At 36.7% G+C, this 22,176-nt stretch overlaps 1 protein-coding gene across 6 annotated transcripts in view; it reads right to left on the bottom strand.

Annotated features, from left to right (window-relative positions):
• The window catches only part of USH2A (usherin), a 739,769-nt gene that overhangs the window by 35,301 nt on the left and 682,292 nt on the right, over positions 1-22,176 (bottom strand). For all 6 annotated transcript variants that reach the window (XM_083175163.1, XM_083175160.1, XM_083175162.1 and 3 more), the window contains exons 65-66: positions 21,665-21,903; positions 5,213-5,430 (exon numbers count right to left, since the gene is read on the bottom strand). In XM_083175163.1, the coding sequence (XP_083031289.1) occupies positions 5,213-5,430; positions 21,665-21,903 (457 nt within the window). The remainder of the gene's footprint in view (positions 1-5,212; positions 5,431-21,664; positions 21,904-22,176) is intronic.

The following is a 22,176-nucleotide window of genomic DNA, read 5'->3' as shown; positions in this document are numbered from 1 at the left end:
TATGAAAGGACTGACAGGTTACACTATGATCGGACTGACAGGTTACACTATGATCACTATGACAGGGCTGACAGGTTACACTATGATCACTATGACAGGGCTGACAGGTTACACTATGATCACTATGATAGGAGGACAGGTTACACTATGATCACTATGATAGGGCTGACAGGTTACACTATGATCACTATGATAGGACTGACAGGTTACACTATGATCACTATGATAGGAGGACAGGTTACACTATGATCACTATGATAGGGCTGACAGGTTACACTATGATCGGACTGACAGGTTACACTATGATCACTATGACAGGACTGACATGTTACATTATGATCACTATGATCGGACTGACAGGTTACACTATGATCACTATGATAGGGCTGACATGTTACACTATGATCGGACTGACAGGTTACACTATGATCACTATGACAGGGCTGACAGGTTACACTATGATCACTATGATAGGACTGACATGTTACACTATGATCACTATGATAGGACTGACAGATTACACTATGATCACTATGATAGGGCTGACAGGTTACACTATGATCGGACTGACAGGTTACACTATGATCACTATGACAGGGCTGACAGGTTACACTATGATCACTATGATAGGACTGACATGTTACACTATGATCACTATGATAGGACTGACAGATTACACTATGATCACTATGATAGGGCTGACAGGTTACACTATGATCGGACTGACAGGTTACACTATGATCACTATGACAGGGCTGACAGGTTACACTATGATCACTATGATAGGGATGACAGGTTACACTATGATCACTATGATAGAGATGACAGGTAACACTATGATCACTATGACAGGAGTACAGGTTACACTATGATCACTATGACAGGACTGACAGGTTACACTATGATCACGATGACAGGACTGACAGGTTACACTATGATCACTATGACAGGACTGACAGGTTACACTATGATCACGATGACAGGACTGACATGTTACACTATGATCACTATGATAGGGCTGACAGGTTACACTATGATCACTATGATCGGACTGACAGGTTACACTATGATCACTATGACAGGGCTGACAGGTTACACTATGATCACTATGATAGGGATGACAGGTTACACTATGATCACTATGATAGAGATGACAGGTAACACTATGATCACTATGACAGGAGTACAGGTTACACTATGATCACTATGACAGGACTGACATGTTACACTATGATCACGATGACAGGACTGACAGGTTACACTATGATCACTATGACAGGACTGACAGGTTACACTATGATCACGATGACAGGACTGACATGTTACACTATGATCACTATGATAGGGCTGACAGGTTACACTATGATCACTATGATCGGACTGACAGGTTACACTATGATCACTATGACAGGGCTGACAGGTTACACTATGATCACTATGACAGGACTGACATGTTACACTATGATCACGATGACAGGACTGACAGGTTACACTATGATCACTATGACAGGACTGACAGGTTACACTATGATCACGATGACAGGACTGACATGTTACACTATGATCACTATGATAGGGCTGACAGGTTACACTATGATCACTATGATCGGTCTGACAGGTTACACTATGATCACTATGACAGGGATGACAGGTTACACTATGATAGAGATGACAGGTAACACTATGATCACTATGACAGGAGTACAGGTTACACTATGATCACTATGACAGGACTGACAGGTTACACTATGATCACGATGACAGGACTGACAGGTTACACTATGATCACTATGACAGGACTGACAGGTTACACTATGATCACGATGACAGGACTGACATGTTACACTATGATCACTATGATAGGGCTGACAGGTTACACTATGATCACTATGATCGGACTGACAGGTTACACTATGATCACTATGATAGTGATGACAGGTTACACTATGATCACTATGACAGGACTGACAGGTTACACTATGATCACTATGACAGGACTGACAGGTTACACTATGATCACTATGACAGGGCTGACAGGTTACACTATGATCACTATGATAGGGATGACAGGTTACACTATGATCACTATGATAGAGATGACAGGTAACACTATGATCACTATGACAGGAGTACAGGTTACACTATGATCACTATGACAGGACTGACAGGTTACACTATGATCACTATGACAGGACTGACAGGTTACACTATGATCGGACTGACAGGTTACACTATGATCACTATGACAGGGCTGACAGGTTACACTATGATCACTATGACAGGACTGACAAATTACACTATGATCACGATGACAGGACTGACAGGTTACACTATGACAGGACTGACAGGTTACACTATGATCACTATGAATTAGCCCCATACAGAAACACTGAATTATATTTATAGATAAAGGTTTTATAAATGTTACACATATTTGTTACTATTGGTCAGGGTGTATATAACATTTGGCTGCCTTATAAGAATGATAACTATACACATACACATACTGTACTTGGTGCATACACCCACAGATACTCTCCTACTACAGTACTTGTATGTCCAGCACCAAGTGACACTACTCCCTCTGTGCACACTGTATATGACCTGGGGCACAGTTATTATATAGACACAAGCCCATGAAACAGACATCAGGGCATCTGTACAGCTACCCATAAATGTCACTGAAAACTAACGTACGCCAAGGAACATGGTTGTGGTATGCAACTCCGACAGTCGGGATCCCGACTGCCCGGAGTCAGACAGCATGGCGAGCGCAAGAAAGCCCCTTGCGGGCTCACTGCGCTCGCCGTGCTGCGCTCGCCACGTGGACCCCCACGAGGGAAAATAGCGGGTGGCCGTCGGGCACCCGGCTGTCGGCGTTTTGACAGTCGGGATCCCCACGTCGGGTAAATGACTGTCAGGAACCCGTCCGGCACCCAGGAACATTTCCAGTTCCCACAGCTAATGATCCTCTCTGTCCCATTCCATTATGTGCAGGAATCAGGCCCTACAACCCCAGCAATGTGCTTTCCAGTAAAACCATAATGTTGCAATAGGGATTTTCAGGGGGAGGGGCACTGACAACCCAAGCATGACCAGGAGTCATCAATAACAGGGTTTGCGGTGGCGTTGTCAGACCTGGTAGGTCACTAAGCAAAGGTAAGTAAAACTTATTTTATTTTACGCCAACCCCCAAAGCAAAACTTCTAAATCTCGTCAGAGTTTACTTTAAAGTGAGTGAGTGTCGAATGTAGCTGTAATTACAACGGCCGCCTCCATCTTCCCGGATAAGTGATGTCTGGCGAGTTTAGTGTATTTATTACTATCAAGCCCAAAGGACTTCATGAAGGGAACAAATGTTGGAATAAAGTGGTCTTCTAAGCTGGTGATATATGCAGACGTGTCACCCGCTAATTTGTATCCCTTCTTCTCCAGCCATTACCATGTTTCCTGATTGTTAAAAAGCCTCCTAAAAAGCAATTTGTGTATAATAATTCATTTTGCTGACTAATCAATCAATACCCCCCCCCCCCCCCCAAACACTTGTTTATTAGTGAGCGGCGTTTCATTCATACTACGCCTGATGAAAGCAACTTTGTACGCGGGCCAAGGACACGGCCATCTATCTCTCTGATCATAATAAGCAAAGAAAACATTAGAAAATGATGTCTGCTTTCATTACAGGAAGCGTTTAAAATAATAAGTAACAGTCATAAAAATATTCAGCTTTAACATCTGTACTGAAGTGAGCGGGGGGCAGACATCTTGTGGGCAGTACTAATGCCAGCTATCAGAAAGGCATCAGCTCAGGAGTAGTGGTCCTTTAGTGTCTCAGAGAGTTTTTATTATGTCACTTTTCTCTAGGCACACAAAATGGCCGCCTCCACTAGTTGGTCCACGACTAGTCTTAGAAATATGCAAATTGCAGCTGAATCGCCTCATCATAGTCACCCCCCCCTGCTTTAAATGCCGGTAATCTCGGTATTGTAAATCGGGGTTAGGTGGGCATGGTCTGCAGTGATGCAATAATGGCCACCTTTTTACAGGAACACCCTGGAACACCACACAGGCCCGACTTGCCACAAAGTTTTATTCACTTAACATTTTGCAGCCCCTTTCTGACCCCTAGCTGCTGCCCTGAGTGTACTGTTGCAAAAAAAAGGGGTTGACTACTGCGCTGTGGGTGGGTGGTAAAAGGGGGTAGGTAGCTTCTGGGTGTCTGGAGTACAACTACACAATTACCCAAGAGGATATACAATGGTTAGAGTGAATAGGCACTCCTGCGCTGTGGGTGGGTGGTAAAAGGGGGTAGGTAGCTGCTGGGTGTCTGGGGTACAACTACACAATTACCCAAGAGGATATACAATGGTTAGAGTGAATAGGCTCCTGTGCATACCTTTACCACACAATAATACAAATGAAAACTTCAGACTGTCTGTGGATATAATAAAGATAGTGCTTTTATTGCGAATAAAAACAGGTAAAAGACGTATACAAATTATATAGGTAGGTCAGAATTTTTTTTTACAATAAGGTTGTTAAAAAAAGGGGGGAAGAGTGTGATCTAATACCGGTATACGTACTATAGTACAATGACAAACAGACATAATACTTTTGCTTATCCATACCCTGGACTTTATTTATGTTATATGTCTGTTTGTCATTGTACTATAGTACGTATACCGGTATTAGATCACACTCTTCCCCCCTTTTTTTAACAACCTTATTGTAAAAAAAAATTCTGACCTACCTATATAATTTGTATACGTCTTTTACCTGTTTTTATTCGCAATAAAAGCATCTTTATTATATCCACAGACAGTGTGAAGTTTTCATTTGTATTATTGTGTGGTACAGGTATGCGCAGAAGTGCCTATTCACTCTAACCCTTGTATATCCTCTTGGGTAATTGTGTAGTTGTACCCCAGACACCCAGCAGCTACCTACCCCCTTTTACCACCCACCCACAGCCTAGGAGTGCCTCTTCACTCTAACCATTGCCCTGAGTGTACGACTGTTATAGGACTCAGGTTGCGGTCAAGTGGCTACAAGTTGAAAACCTCTGGCTTAGACTCCTGTAGACCACAAAATAAATGCTGACACAAAACGCCGGCATGCTTGTACAGATCACAGGTGCAGGTACATGAGAACGTAGGTAAGATGCTCCACAGAAAGGAATCTAGTCCTCAGCACAGCATTGCTCTGGACCTACTTTCTTTTGAAGTCGTGCAAGTGACCCAGTCGGAGCTGCTGCTGCCCTCGGAGTTGTAGGACGCGACGCGCAGGCGATAGGTAGTGAATGGTTGGAGGTCAATAACTACACAAGTGTCTTTCATTCCAGAGTATTTCACTTCCAGTGGTCCTTCCGTACATGATGTCCCAACGTTCTGAGATGTCAGAGGACAGATCTGCTGTACGTGCACCTCATACCTGCGGACAAATGGGAAATGTACATCTAATATTCTGATATCACATTGGGAAACGAGCTGTAAATAGGTCTCTGTGCCTCTCTCGGTGCCTCTAATGGTGCCTCTCTCAGTGCCTCTCCTAACAACATACCCCTTGCCCATCTGTCCTGTTTGCGGGTGTGGGGAGTAACTGAAACATATATCGGTTTTCTGAGTAATCCAGCAACACAGAGGAACTTTACATATAATACATTATAACTATACAGTATAATATAATACTGCCCTAATACTATATAATATAATACTGCCCTAATACTGTATAATATAACACTGCCCTAATACTGTATAATATAATACTGCCCTAATACTATATAATATAATACTGCCCTAATACTATATAAAATAATACTGCCCTAATACCGTATAATATAATACTGACCTAATACCATATAATATAATACTGACCTAATACCATATAATATAATACTGTATAATATAACACTGCCCTAATACTGTATAATATAACACTGCCCTAATACTGTATAATATAACACTGCCCTAATACTGTATTATATAGTACTGCCCTAATACTATATAAAATAATACTGCCCTAATACCGTATAATATAATACTGCCCTAATACCGTATAATATAATACTGACCTAATACCATATAAAATAATACTGCCCTAATACTGTATAATATAATACTGCCCTAATACTGTATAATATAATACTGCCCTAATACTATATAATACTGACCTAATACCGTATAATATAATACTGCCCTAATACTGTATAATATAACACTGCCATAATACTGTATTATATAGTACTGCCCTAATACTATATAAAATAATACTGCCCTAATACCATATAATATAATACTGACCTAATACCATATAATATAATACTGCCCTAATACTGTATAATGTAATACTGACCTAATACCATATAATATAATACTGCCCTAATACTGTATAATACTGACCTAATACTGTATAATATAATACTGACCTAATACTGTATAATATAATACTGCCCTAATACTATATAAAATAATACTGCAATAATACCGTATAATATAATACTGACCTAATACCGTATAATGTAATACTGCTCTAATACCGTATAATGTAATACTGCTCTAATACCGTATAATATAATACTGACCTAATACCGTATAAAATAATACTGCCCTAATACCGTATAAAATAATACTGCTCTAATACCGTATAATATAATACTGCCCTAATAACATATAAAATAATACTGCCCTAATACCGTATAATATAATACGTCCCTAATACTATATAATATAATACTGCCCTAATACGGTGTACTATAATACTGCCCTAACACTATATAATATAATACTGACCTAATACAGTATAATATAATAATGACCCTAATACTGTATAATGTAATACTGACCTAATACTATATAATATAATATAATACTGCCCTAATACTGTATAATATAATACTGCCCTAATACTATATAATACTGCCCTAATACTATATAATATAATACTGCCCTAATACTATATAATACTGCCCTAATACTGTATAATATAATACTGACCTAATACTGTATAATATAATACTGACCTAATACTGTATAATATAACACAGCCCTAATACTGTATAATGTAATACTGACCTAATACTGTATAATATAATACTGCCCTAATAATGTATAATATAATATAATACTGACCTAATACTGTATAATATAATACTGCCCTAATACTGTATAATATAATACTGCCCTAATTTATTTATTTATTTATTTATTAACAGTTTCTTATATAGCGCATACAAATTCCGCAGCGCTGTACAGAGCATAGTTATGAGCAAACACAAAACAAAATTACATTACAAGACAGTTTAGGACAAGTACATGGTTAATACAGATAGTTACATCAGGGGACAGGACACTGAAGCAATTATCAGGGTGGCAGTGGTTTATATATTCTAAGAAAGGCACATGAGGAGAGAGGGCCCTGCCCGTGAGAGCTTACATTCTAAAGGGGAGGCTTAGACAGACAGGTATAACACAGAAGGGGGAGAGGTGGGCATAAACAGGTTAGGATGAGAGATGGTCGGGTTTTATGCAGGAGGGTCGGAAGAGGTCAGCTTAGTGTTTGATATTTTAAGTCTAAAAAAGCGATGGGTCATCCAAGAGTAGACAGCAGAGAGACAGTTGGAGATATGAGTTAGGATGGAAGGAGAGCGATCAGGAAACGAGGGGTAGATTTTAGTATTTTCGGCATAGTGGAAGTCGAGTGAACAAATAAGTTCACCCAGAGAGGACATGTAGAGATAGAGAAGAGGGCCAAGAATAAAATAATCAGGGACACCTACTCTCAATGGAACAGCAAGAGAGGTAAAGTCATAAGAGGTACAGCTGGGCATTTTCAAAACTGACAGTGCAAGCATAAAGAGTGATATTCAAAAAGTTTTAGCAGATGGAGAAATGGTGATATCACAGCTGAATAGGCAGATTAAGCAGCCAGGAGTAGTGTGATGTGAGAATGAAGTGAGCTCACTCAAAGCAGTCTTGGTTTTCTGGGTTGCTGGTGTCTTTCTTATTCACTTTGATACAAAGATGTTAAGTTGGTTGGCAGTTTCTGTCCAGAATACTATTTAATATAATACTTCCCTAATACTGTAAAATATAATACTGCCCTAATACCGTATAATATAATACTGACCTAATACCATATAATATAATACTGCCCTAATACCGTATAATATAATACTGCCCTAATACCGTATAATATAATACTGACCTAATAAAGTATAATATAATACTGCCCTAATACTGTATAATATAACACTGCCATAATACTGTATTATATAGTACTGCCCTAATACTATATAAAATAATACTGCCCTAATACCATATAATATAATACTGACCTAATACCATATAATATAATACTGCCCTAATACTGTATAATGTAATACTGACCTAATACCATATAATATAATACTGCCCTAATACTGTATAATACTGACCTAATACTGTATAATATAATACTGACCTAATACTGTATAATATAATACTGCCCTAATACTATATAAAATAATACTGCAATAATACCGTATAATATAATACTGACCTAATACCGTATAATGTAATACTGCTCTAATACCGTATAATGTAATACTGCTCTAATACCGTATAATATAATACTGACCTAATACCGTATAAAATAATACTGCCCTAATACCGTATAAAATAATACTGCTCTAATACCGTATAATATAATACTGCCCTAATAACATATAAAATAATACTGCCCTAATACCGTATAATATAATACATCCCTAATACTATATAATATAATACTGCCCTAATACGGTGTACTATAATACTGCCCTAACACTATATAATATAATACTGACCTAATACAGTATAATATAATAATGACCCTAATACTGTATAATGTAATACTGACCTAATACTATATAATATAATATAATACTGCCCTAATACTGTATAATATAATACTGCCCTAATACTATATAATACTGCCCTAATACTATATAATATAATACTGCCCTAATACTATATAATACTGCCCTAATACTGTATAATATAATACTGACCTAATACTGTATAATATAATACTGACCTAATACTGTATAATATAACACAGCCCTAATACTGTATAATGTAATACTGACCTAATACTGTATAATATAATACTGCCCTAATAATGTATAATATAATATAATACTGACCTAATACTGTATAATATAATACTGCCCTAATACTGTATAATATAATACTGCCCTAATACTATTTAATATAATACTTCCCTAATACTGTAAAATATAATACTGCCCTAATACTGTATAATATAATACTGCCCTAATACTGTATAATGTAATACTGCCCTAATACTGTATAATATAATACTGCCCTAATACTATATAATATAATACTGCCCTAATACTGTATAATATAATACTGCCCTAATACTGTATAATATAATACTGCCCTAATACTATATAATACTGCCCTAATACTGTATAATATAATACTGACCTAATACTGTATAATATAATACTGACCTAACACTGTATAATATAACACAGCCCTAATACTGTATAATGTAATACTGACCTAATACTATATAATATAATATAATACTGCCCTAATACTGTATAATATAATACTGCCCTAATACTATATAATACTGCCCTAATACTATATAATATAATACTGCCCTAATACTATATAATACTGCCCTAATACTGTATAATATAATACTGACCTAATACTGTATAATATAATACTGACCTAATACTGTATAATATAACACAGCCCTAATACTGTATAATGTAATACTGACCTAATACTGTATAATATAATACTGCCCTAATAATGTATAATATAATATAATACTGCCCTAATACTGTATAATATAATACTGCCCTAATACTGTATAATATAATACTGCCCTAATACTATTTAATATAATACTTCCCTAATACTGTAAAATATAATACTGCCCTAATACTGTATAATATAATACTGCCCTAATACTGTATAATGTAATACTGCCCTAATACTGTATAATATAATACTGCCCTAATACTGTATAATGTAATACTGCCCTAATACTGTATAATATAATACTGCCCTAATACTATATAATATAATACTGCCCTAATACTGTATAATATAATACTGCCCTAATACTGTATAATATAATACTGCCCTAATACTATATAATATAATACTGCCCTAATACTATATAAAATAATACTGCCCTAATACCGTATAATATAATACTGACCTAATACCATATAATATAATACTGACCTAATACCATATAATATAATACTGCCCTAATACTGTATAATATAACACTGCCCTAATACTGTATAATATAACACTGCCCTAATACTGTATTATATAGTACTGCCCTAATACTATATAAAATAATACTGCCCTAATACCGTATAATATAATACTGCCCTAATACCGTATAATATAATACTGACCTAATACCATATAATATAATACTGCCCTAATACCGTATAATATAATACTGCCCTAATACCGTATAATATAATACTGACCTAATACCGTATAATATAATACTGCCCTAATACTGTATAATGTAACACTGCCCTAATACTGTATTATATAGTACTGCCCTAATACTATATAAAATAATACTGCCCTAATACCATATAATATAATACTGACCTAATACCATATAATATAATACTGCCCTAATACTGTATAATGTAATACTGACCTAATACCATATAATATAATACTGCCCTAATACTGTATAATACTGACCTAATACTGTATAATATAATACTGACCTAATACTGTATAATATAATACTGCCCTAATACTATATAAAATAATACTGCAATAATACCGTATAATATAATACTGACCTAATACCGTATAATGTAATACTGCTCTAATACCGTATAATGTAATACTGCTCTAATACCGTATAATATAATACTGACCTAATACCGTATAAAATAATACTGCCCTAATACCGTATAAAATAATACTGCTCTAATACGTATAATATAATACTGCCCTAATACCATATAAAATAATACTGCCCTAATACCGTATAATATAATACGTCCCCAATACTATATAATATAATACTGCCCTAATACGGTGTACTATAATACTGCCCTAACACTATATAATATAATACTGACCTAATACAGTATAATATAATAATGACCCTAATACTGTATAATGTAATACTGACCTAATACTATATAATATAATATAATACTGCCCTAATACTGTATAATATAATACTGCCCTAATACTATATAATACTGCCCTAATACTATAGAATATAATACTGCCCTAATACTATATAATATAATACTGCCCTAATACTGTATAATATAATACTGACCTAATACTGTATAATATAATACTGACCTAATACTGTATAATATAACACAGCCCTAATACTGTATAATGTAATACTGACCTAATACTGTATAATATAATACTGCCCTAATAATGTATAATATAATATAATACTGACCTAATACTGTATAATATAATACTGCCCTAATACTGTATAATATAATACTGCCCTAATACTATATAATATAATACTTCCCTAATACTGGATAATATAATACTGCCCTAATACTGTATAATATAATAATGCCCTAATACTGTATAATATAATACTGCCCTAATACTGTATAATATAATACTGCCCTAATACTGTATAATATAATACTGCCCTAATACTGTATAATATAATACTGCCCTAATACTGTATAATGTAATACTGCCCTAATACTATATAATATAATACTGCCCTAATACTGTATAATATAATACTGCCCTAATACTGTATAATATAATATTGCCCTAATACTATATAATATAATACTGCCCTAATACTGTATAATATAATACTGCCCTAATACTATATAATATAATACTGACCTAATACTATATAATATAATACTGCCCTAATACTATATAATATAATACTGCCCTAATACTGTATAATATAATACTGACCTAATACCGTATAATATAATACCGCTCTAATACTATATAATACTGACCAAATACTGTACCGTATAACATAATATTGCCCTAATACTGTATAATATAATACTGTATAATATAATACTGCCCTAATACTGTATAATATAATACTGCCCTAATACTGTATAATATAATACTGACCTAATACTGTATAATATAATACTGCCCTAATACTATATAATATAATACTGCCCTAATACCGTATAATATAATACTGCCCTAATACCGTATAATATAATACTGCCCTAATACCGTATAATATAATACTGCCCTAATACTATATAATACTGCCCTAATACTATATAATATAATACTGCCCTAATACTGTATAATATAATACTGACCTAATACCGTATAATATAATACCGCTCTAATACTATATAATACTGACCTAATACCGTATAACATAATACTGCCCTAATACTGTATAATATAATACTGCCATAATACTGTATAATATAATACTGCCCTAATACTGTATAATATAATACTGCCCTAATACTATATAATATAATACTGCCCTAATACTGTATAATGTAATACTGACCTAATACTATATAATATAATACTGCCCTAATACCGTATAATATAATACTGCCCTAATACCGTATAATATAATACTGCCCTAATACCGTATAATATAATACTGTCCTAATACTATATAATACTGACCTAATACTATATAATATAATACTGCCCTAATACTGTATAATATAATACCGACCTAATACCGTATAATATAATACCGCTCTAATACTATATAATACTGACCTAATACCGTATAACATAATACTGCCCTAATACTGTATAATATAATACTGTTTAATATAATACTGCCCTAATACTGTATAATATAATACTGCCCTAATACTATATAATATAATACTGCCCTAATACTGTATAATATAATACTGACCTAATACCGTATAATATAATACCGCTCTAATACTATATAATACTGACCTAATACCGTATAACATAATATTGCCCTAATACTGTATAATATAATACTGTATAATATAATACTGCCCTAATACTGTATAATATAATACTGCCCTAATACTGTATAATATAATACTGCCCTAATACTGTATTATATAATACTGCCCTAATACTGTATAATGTAATACTGACCTAATACTGTATAATATAATACTGCCCTAATACTATATAATATAATACTGCCCTAATACCGTATAATATACTACTGCCCTAATACCGTATAATATAATACTGCCCTAACACCGTATAATATAATACTGCCCTAATACTGTATAATATAAAGCTGCCCTAATACTGTATAATATAATACTGACCTAATACTATATAATATAATACTGCCCTAATACTGTATAATATAATACTGACCTAATACCGTATAATATAATACCGCTCTAATACTATATAATACTGACCTAATACCGTATAACATAATACTGCCCTAATACTGTATAATATAATACTGCCCTAATACTATATAATATAATACTGCCCTAATACCGTATAATATAATACTGCACCAAAAACAGTATAATATAATACTGCTCTAATACTGTATAATATAATACTGCCATAATACTATATAATATAATACTGACCCTATACTATATAATATAATACTGACCTAATACAGTATAATATAATAATGACCCTAATACTGTATAATGTAATACTGCCCTAATACTGTATAATATAATGCTGCCCTAATACTGTATAATATAATACTGCCCTAATGCTATATAATATAATACTGCCCTAATACTTTATAATATAATACTGCCCTAATACTATATAATATCATATAATACTGCCCTAATACTGTATAATATAATGCTGCCCTAATATTGTATAATATAATACTGCCCTAATGCTATATAATATAATACTGCCCTAATACTTTATAATATAATACTACCCTAATACTATATAATATAATTCTGCCCTAATACCGTATAATATAATACTGCCCTAATACCGTATAACAGGGGTTCCCAAACTTTTTTGAATCACGGCACCCTTAGAATATAAGATTTTTTTCACGGCACCCCTAGGCTAATTTTTTTTTTATTAGACTGGGTTTATATGCGATTATTAGGGTCAGTTATGTGATACAGGGCAGGATTTCCTTTTGTTTGTACGCATTTTATGATTGGCAGCCACCAGCACTGGTTTTGCTTATAAATAATTAACCATTAATAATTTGAGTTGGTCCTGGACCACCAACCCAGGGCACCCCTACTTGTGTCCCGAGGCACCCCAGGGAGCCACGGCGCACAGTTTGGGAACCACTGCCGTATAATATAATACTGCCCTAATACCGTATAATGTAATACTGCTCTAATACCGTATAATATAATACTGCCCTAATACCGTATAATATAATCCTGACCTAATACTGTATAATATAATACTGCTCTAATACTGTATAATATAATACTGCCATAATACTATATAATATAATACTGACCCTATACTATATAATATAATACTGACCTAATACTATATAATATAATACTGCCCTAATACCGTATAATATAATACTGACCTAATACCGTATAATATAATACTGACCTAATACCGTATAATATAATATTGCCCTAATACCGTATAATATAATACTGCCCTAATAACGTATAATATAATACTGCCCTAATACTATATAATATAATACTGCCCTAATACTGTATTCTATAATACTGCCCTAACACTATATAATATAATACTGACCTAATACAGTATAATATAATAATGACCCTAATACTGTATAATGTAATACTGCCCTAATACTGTATAATATAATGCTGCCCTAATACTGTATAATATAATACTGCCCTAATGCTATATAATATAATACTGCCCTAATACTTTATAATATAATACTGCCCTAATACTATATAATATCATATAATACTGCCCTAATACTGTATAATATAATGCTGCCCTAATATTGTATAATATAATACTGCCCTAATGCTATATAATATAATACTGCCCTAATACTTTATAATATAATACTACCCTAATACTATATAATATAATTCTGCCCTAATACCGTATAATATAATACTGCCCTAATACCGTATAACAGGGGTTCCCAAACTTTTTTGAATCACGGCACCCTTAGAATATAAGATTTTTTTCACGGCACCCCTAGGCTAATTTTTTTTTTATTAGACTGGGTTTATATGCGATTATTAGGGTCAGTTATGTGATACAGGGCAGGATTTCCTTTTGTTTGTACGCATTTTATGATTGGCAGCCACCAGCACTGGTTTTGCTTATAAATAATTAACCATTAATAATTTGAGTTGGTCCTGGACCACCAACCCAGGGCACCCCTACTTGTGTCCCGAGGCACCCCAGGGAGCCACGGCGCACAGTTTGGGAACCACTGCCGTATAATATAATACTGCCCTAATACCGTATAATGTAATACTGCTCTAATACCGTATAATATAATACTGCCCTAATACCGTATAATATAATCCTGACCTAATACTGTATAATATAATACTGCTCTAATACTGTATAATATAATACTGCCATAATACTATATAATATAATACTGACCCTATACTATATAATATAATACTGACCTAATACTATATAATATAATACTGCCCTAATACCGTATAATATAATACTGACCTAATACCGTATAATATAATACTGACCTAATACCGTATAATATAATATTGCCCTAATACCGTATAATATAATACTGCCCTAATAACGTATAATATAATACTGCCCTAATACTATATAATATAATACTGCCCTAATACTGTATTCTATAATACTGCCCTAACACTATATAATATAATACTGACCTAATACAGTATAATATAATAATGACCCTAATACTGTATAATGTAATACTGCCCTAATACTGTATAATATAATGCTGCCCTAATACTGTATAATATAATACTGCCCTAATGCTATATAATATAATACTGCCCTAATACTTTATAATATAATACTGCCCTAATACTATATAATATCATATAATACTGCCCTAATACTGTATAATATAATGCTGCCCTAATACTGTATAATATAATACTGCCCTAATGCTATATAATATAATACTGCCCTAATACTTTATAATATAATACTGCCCTAATACTATATAATATCATATAATACTGCCCTAATACTGTATAATATAATGCTGCCCTAATATTGTATAATATAATACTGCCCTAATGCTATATGATATAATACTGCCCTAATACTTTATAATATAATACTACCCTAATACTATATAATATAATACTGACCTAATACTGTATAATATAATTCTGCCCTAATAGTAGTAGTAGTAGTACGTTTATTTATAAGGCGCCACAAAGTGTCCGCAGCGCCGTACATAGCAAAAAAAAAAAAAACAAATTACAAGGTAACGTACAGGGTGTGTAGAAAGATACAGTATAAATAGGGGTATAGCTGGTAGAACTAAAATCAGCATCAGTTCAGAAGTAGGTGTCAAAATAGTCAAGGAGACCGAAGATGAAGTAGAGGAAGGGAAGAACAGGACAGGAGCACAGGTGAGGTAATGAGGTAGGGTGAGTACGTGAGGAAGGAGGGCCCTGCTCATAAGAGTTAACATACTAAAAATAGGTGGGTGGACGAACGAAATACAATAGGATAAGTAGGAACGGAGGGGAACGGAGGCAGGATAGGAGGATCAAAAGAGGTTAGGAGGAGGGATAGGCTAGTCGAAAAAAGTGGGTTTTGAGGGAGCGCTTGAAGGAGGTAAGGGAATCAGATAGCCTGATGGGTGGCGGGAGGTTGTTCCAGTGCAGGGGGGCAGCGCGAGAGAAATCTTGGACACGGGAGTGGGAGGAGGTGATTAGGTGAGAGGTCAGTCGGCGGTCAGCGATGGAGCGAAGAGGACGGGAGGGAGTGTGGATAGAGATCAGTGAAGAGAGGTAGGGAGCTGTGGAGGAGGAGAGAGCCTTGTAGGTGGTGGTGAGGAGTTTAAAGAGAACTCGGAAAGGAATGGGGAGCCAGTGAAGAGATAAACAGAGGGGGGAGGCCGAGGTAGAGCGGCGGGAGAGGAAGATGAGCCTAGCAGCAGCGTTAAGAATGGATTGGAGAGGTGCGAGGCGGGTGAGAGGTAGCCCAGAGAGAAGGATGTTGCAGTAGTCAAGGCGGGAGATGACAAGAGAGTGAATGAGAATTTTGGTCGCGTCAGTGGAGAGGAATGGTCTGATGCGTGAGATGTTGCGTAGGTGAAAGCGGCAAGACTGTGAGAGAGCACGAATGTGGGGGGTGAAAGAGAGGGAGGAGTCAATGATGACACCGAGGCAGCGCGTTTGGTCGGTGGACGTGATCTCGGTTTCACCAATGCTGATGTAGATAGTGGGAGAAGAGGGGATGTTCGGGGGATGGAAGATTAGAAGTTCAGTTTTAGCCATGTTTAGTTTCAGGAAGCGTTGGGTCATCCAGGCTGAGATGGCCGTGAGGCATTCGGAGACCTTGGACAGAAGTGATGGGGATAAGTCGGGGGAGGAGAGATAGATTAGGGTATCATCAGCATAAAGGTGGTAATGAAAACCATAGGAGCTGATGAGGGTGCCCAGAGAGGTGGTGTAGAGGGAGAAGAGGAGAGGGCCAAGGACTGACCCTTGGGGAACACCGACTGGCTGGGGGGTAGTAGGAGAGGAGGAGCTCGGAGTGGAGACGGAGAAGGAGCGATCGGAGAGGTATGAGGTGAACCAGGAGAAGACCGTGCCAGTGATGCCAAAGGAGCGGAGGGTGTTGAGCAGGAGAGGGTGGTCAACAGTGTCAAAGGCAGCCGACAGATCAAGCTGGATGAGGATAGAGAAGAGGCCTTTGGATTTAGCCGATAGTAGATCGTTAGTGACTTTGGTCAGGGCAGTTTCAGTGGAATGTAAAGGGCGGAACCCGGATTGGAGGGGGTCTAGAATGGAGTTAGCAGTAAGGTGGCTTAGGAGACGATTATAGGTCAGACGTTCTAGGAGTTTGGAGGCAAAAGGGAGGAGGGAGATGGGCCTGTAGTTGGATGGAGAGTTGGGGTCCAGATTTGTTTTTTTGAGAATTGGGGAGACAAGAGCGTGTTTGAAGGAGGAAGGGAAGATCCCATAAGATAGGGAAAGATTAAAGAGGTGAGCCAGGTGAGAGCAGACTGATGGACTGAGACGACGGATAATATTGGAGGGGATAGGATCAAGCGGGCAGGTGGAGGGAGAAGCGGATTGAAGGATAGAGTGGACTTCAGCAGCAGTGGTGGGGTAAAATGAGGACAGGGGTTGGAAGGAGGGGAGTGGAGATGTAGGAGGGGAGGAGGGAGAGGGTGAGGTCATGGCAGCAGTGATGGCAGTCCTGAGAGAGGAGATTTTGGTTGAAAAGTAGGTAGCAAAATCAGCGGCTACGATGGAGGACGGAAGAGCTGGAGGAGGGGGGGAGAGCAAGGAGTTGAAGGTGGCGAAGAGCCTGCGGGGATTGGATGATTGGGAAAGGATGAGGGACTTAAAGTAGGATTCCTTGGCCAGAGCAAGGGCAGAGCTGAAGGAGGAAAGAATGAATTTGAAATGGAGATAATCCGCAAGGGAGCGTGATTTCTTCCAGAAGCGCTCAGCAGTGCGAGAGCACTTTTTAAGGAATCGGGTGATAGGTGAGTATAATATAATACTGCCCTAATACCGTATAACAGGGGTTCCCAATCTTTTTTGAATCACGGCACCCTTAGAATATAAGATTTTTTTCACGGCACCCCTAGGCCAATTTTTTTTTAAATTAGACTGGGTTTATATGCGATTATTAGGGTCAGTTATGTGATACAGGGCAGGATTTCCTTTTGTTTGTACGCATTTTATTATTGGCAGCCACCAGCACTGGTTTTGCTTATAAATAATTAACCATTAATAATTTGAGTTGGTCCTGGACCACCAACCCAGGGCACCCCTACATGTGTCCCGAGGCACCCCAGGGAGCCACGGCGCACAGTTTGGGAACCACTGCCGTATAATATAATACTGCCCTAATACCGTATAATGTAATACTACTCTAATACCGTATAATATAATACTGCCCTAATACCGTATAATATAATCCTGACCTAATACTCTATAATATAATACTGACCTAATACTGTATAATATAACACTGACCTAATACTCTATAATATAATACTGCCCTAATACTGTATAATATAATACTGCCCTAACACTATATAATATAATACTGACCTAATACTGTATAATATAATACTGACCTAATACTGTATAATATAATACTGCCCTAATACCGTATAATATAATACTGCCCTAATACCGTATAATATAATACTGCCCTAACACTATAAAATATAATACTGTATAATATAATACTGTCCTAATACTGTATAATATAATACTGACCTAATACTGTATAATATAATACTGCCCTAATACTGTATAATATAATACTGCCCTAATACTGTATAATGTAATACTGCCGTAATACTGTATAATGTAATACTGACCTAATACTGTATAATATAATACTGCCCTAATATTGTATAATATAATACTGCCCTAATACCGTATAATATAATACTGCCCTAATACTGTATAATATAATACTGACCTAATACTATATAGTATAATACTGACCTTATAGTATATAATATAATACTGCCCTAATACTGTATAATATAATACTGACCTAATACTATATAGTATAATACTGACCTTATAGTATATAATATAATACTGCCCTAATACCGTATAATATAATACTGACCTAATACTATATAGTATAATACTGATCTAATACTGTATAATATAATACTGCCCTAATACTGTATAATATAACACTGACCTAATACTATATAATATAATACTGCCCTAATACTGTATAATATAATACTGACCTAATACCATATAGTATAATACTGACCTTATAGTATATAATATAATACTGCCCTAATACCATATAATATAATACTGCCCTAATACTATATAATATAATACTGACCTAATACTATATAATATAAGGTACTTGTTTCCTATCTGGGCGCCCATCGCGGGTACATCGCATGTCATTATAATGACATGCGATGCGACCGACGCGATGCCCGCGTCCCCTCACAGTTCACAGTTATACGCGTCCCCTCGCGGGCTTCCCAGGTGTCCATGGCGACGCGGACACCTGGGAAGCCCGCGAAGGGACGCGTTTACCTGTGAAGGTATCCGCGTCCCCTCGCGGGGCTCGCTGCGCTCGCCACACTATTCTATTCTCACTCCACGCCCTAGTGGATAGTAGGGCATGAAAAGGTCGGAGGACGCGTACCGCCGCCCCTCGCGGCCTCGCTGCGCTCGCCACGCTTCGGGTTCACGTTGATGGTGGGGTGGCGTCAACTACTTTTGGGGGGACATTTTTATGTTCAGGGGTGTTTTTGCCCCATTTCCCATTGTTCCCTATGATAATTTGGGGAAATTGATCCATTTAACATTGTTTCCTATGGTAAATCGCGGTCATCGCGGGTAAATTGAGCCATTTAACATTGTTCTCTATGGGAAAATCGCGGGCATCGCGTCTGGCACATCGCACCCGATTTTTTATCGGCCGCGATGCCCGCGATGGCCCCGATTTTACCCCCGATGCCCGCGATTAAAATCGTGGGCGCCCAGATAGGAAACAAGTACCTAATATAATACTGACCTAATACTGTATAATATAATACTGACCTAATACAGTATAATATAATACTGCCCTAATACTGTATAATATAACACTGCCCTAATACTGTATAATATAATACTGACCTAATACTATATAGTATAATACTGACCTTATAGTATATAATATAATACTGCCCTAATACTGTATAATATAATACTGACCTAATATACATGTCAGATTCAATAGAGATTTTGTGGATTTGTGGCGCTACAGTTGGAGCGTCAGTTCTTTAGTTCTTTAGCCCAGACCCTGTAGGTCACATATCACACAGTGCTGTGCGGAACCAGCACTTCACCAATAACACCAGAGCACTGATCGCATCTGTATCTGGGCACTGCAGCAGGAGCCAATAGTGCGGGCACCTCGCAGACAGTATAATGACCTTTCCAATACCAGGGAAACTATAATCACTGCATGGCACAGCTGGCTATGGCTCTCCATCCATTGTGTACTACAGGGCTGGCAATAATTGTATAGGAATTGGATGCCCACACGGCTGATGTAGAGCATGGCACACATAGCACCATGCATGCAGACTTGGCATGAGCAGCACTTCTGACTGCTGCGGGCTTGGGCAGGCCTGCTCAGCGCGGTGTATTTGTGCAAAGAATCACATGGCCCCTTCATTGGTGCCCAGCCCAAAGCTGGCCGACACCATCACTATAGTCATAGAATCCGTAGATAGCCAACTCTCTTTGCACCTGTAACATCTGCCCCTACTGCAGTGCAGCATGGGTTTGTTGGTAACAGTTATGAATCAGGCCCTTGTAGCCCGGTTTGGATTTCTGCCTTTACCCTATGAATAAAAAAAATTAGAAGACACCCCCCCCCCCCCCCACCCGCGTCTTACAGGGGAACAGCATGATATGATTAAAGACACGCTGCCTGCAGCTTCATTTATTATGTGTTTGAGTGAAATGTGACATTTAGTTAATTAATTATGAGATTCCTAAATGTCACAGAAATTAAACACTTACCTTTGAATAATGCCATTAGGTGACTGCGGCTCGCTCCACTGCAGAGAAACTGCCCTTGAAGCTTTGTGCGTTATAAGTGGAGGTCGCTGGTGGGAGGGCGGCGCCGCCCGGGTCCGCAGTACAGCCACAGGTCCCTGACTACAACATGTCAGACAGGTGCAGGCCTCCACACCCACCGAGTAATTAGTAAAGGCCGTCAATCCGTACAGAGTCTGCGTGTCCGATATTCCCTCAGACAGCTGTGAAAATAAAGAGAAAAACACCTTTTTCTAAAATAATTAAAATAACAGATTTATAGGCCATTAAATTAAACAGTCCGTCTCATATATGTGTATTACAGGTTAACTCTATGAATAAAGCAAGTATGCGGGTGAGAACCTGGGATCCAGTGATCATCAAGCAGTATGGTTTAGTATCAAGGCAGGGTCCAACTCCAGTCACACAAAAACTAAGGTGTTGGATTTTAGGAAGGGAGATGTTTAAGCAACTCATTAGTGGATTGGAGGAACTTG

This window comes from Crinia signifera, chromosome 3 (assembly GCF_055691185.1).
Source record: "Crinia signifera chromosome 3, ASM5569118v1, whole genome shotgun sequence".
Taxonomy (NCBI): domain Eukaryota; kingdom Metazoa; phylum Chordata; class Amphibia; order Anura; family Myobatrachidae; genus Crinia; species Crinia signifera.
This window is presented reverse-complemented; position numbering and strand designations above follow the sequence as displayed.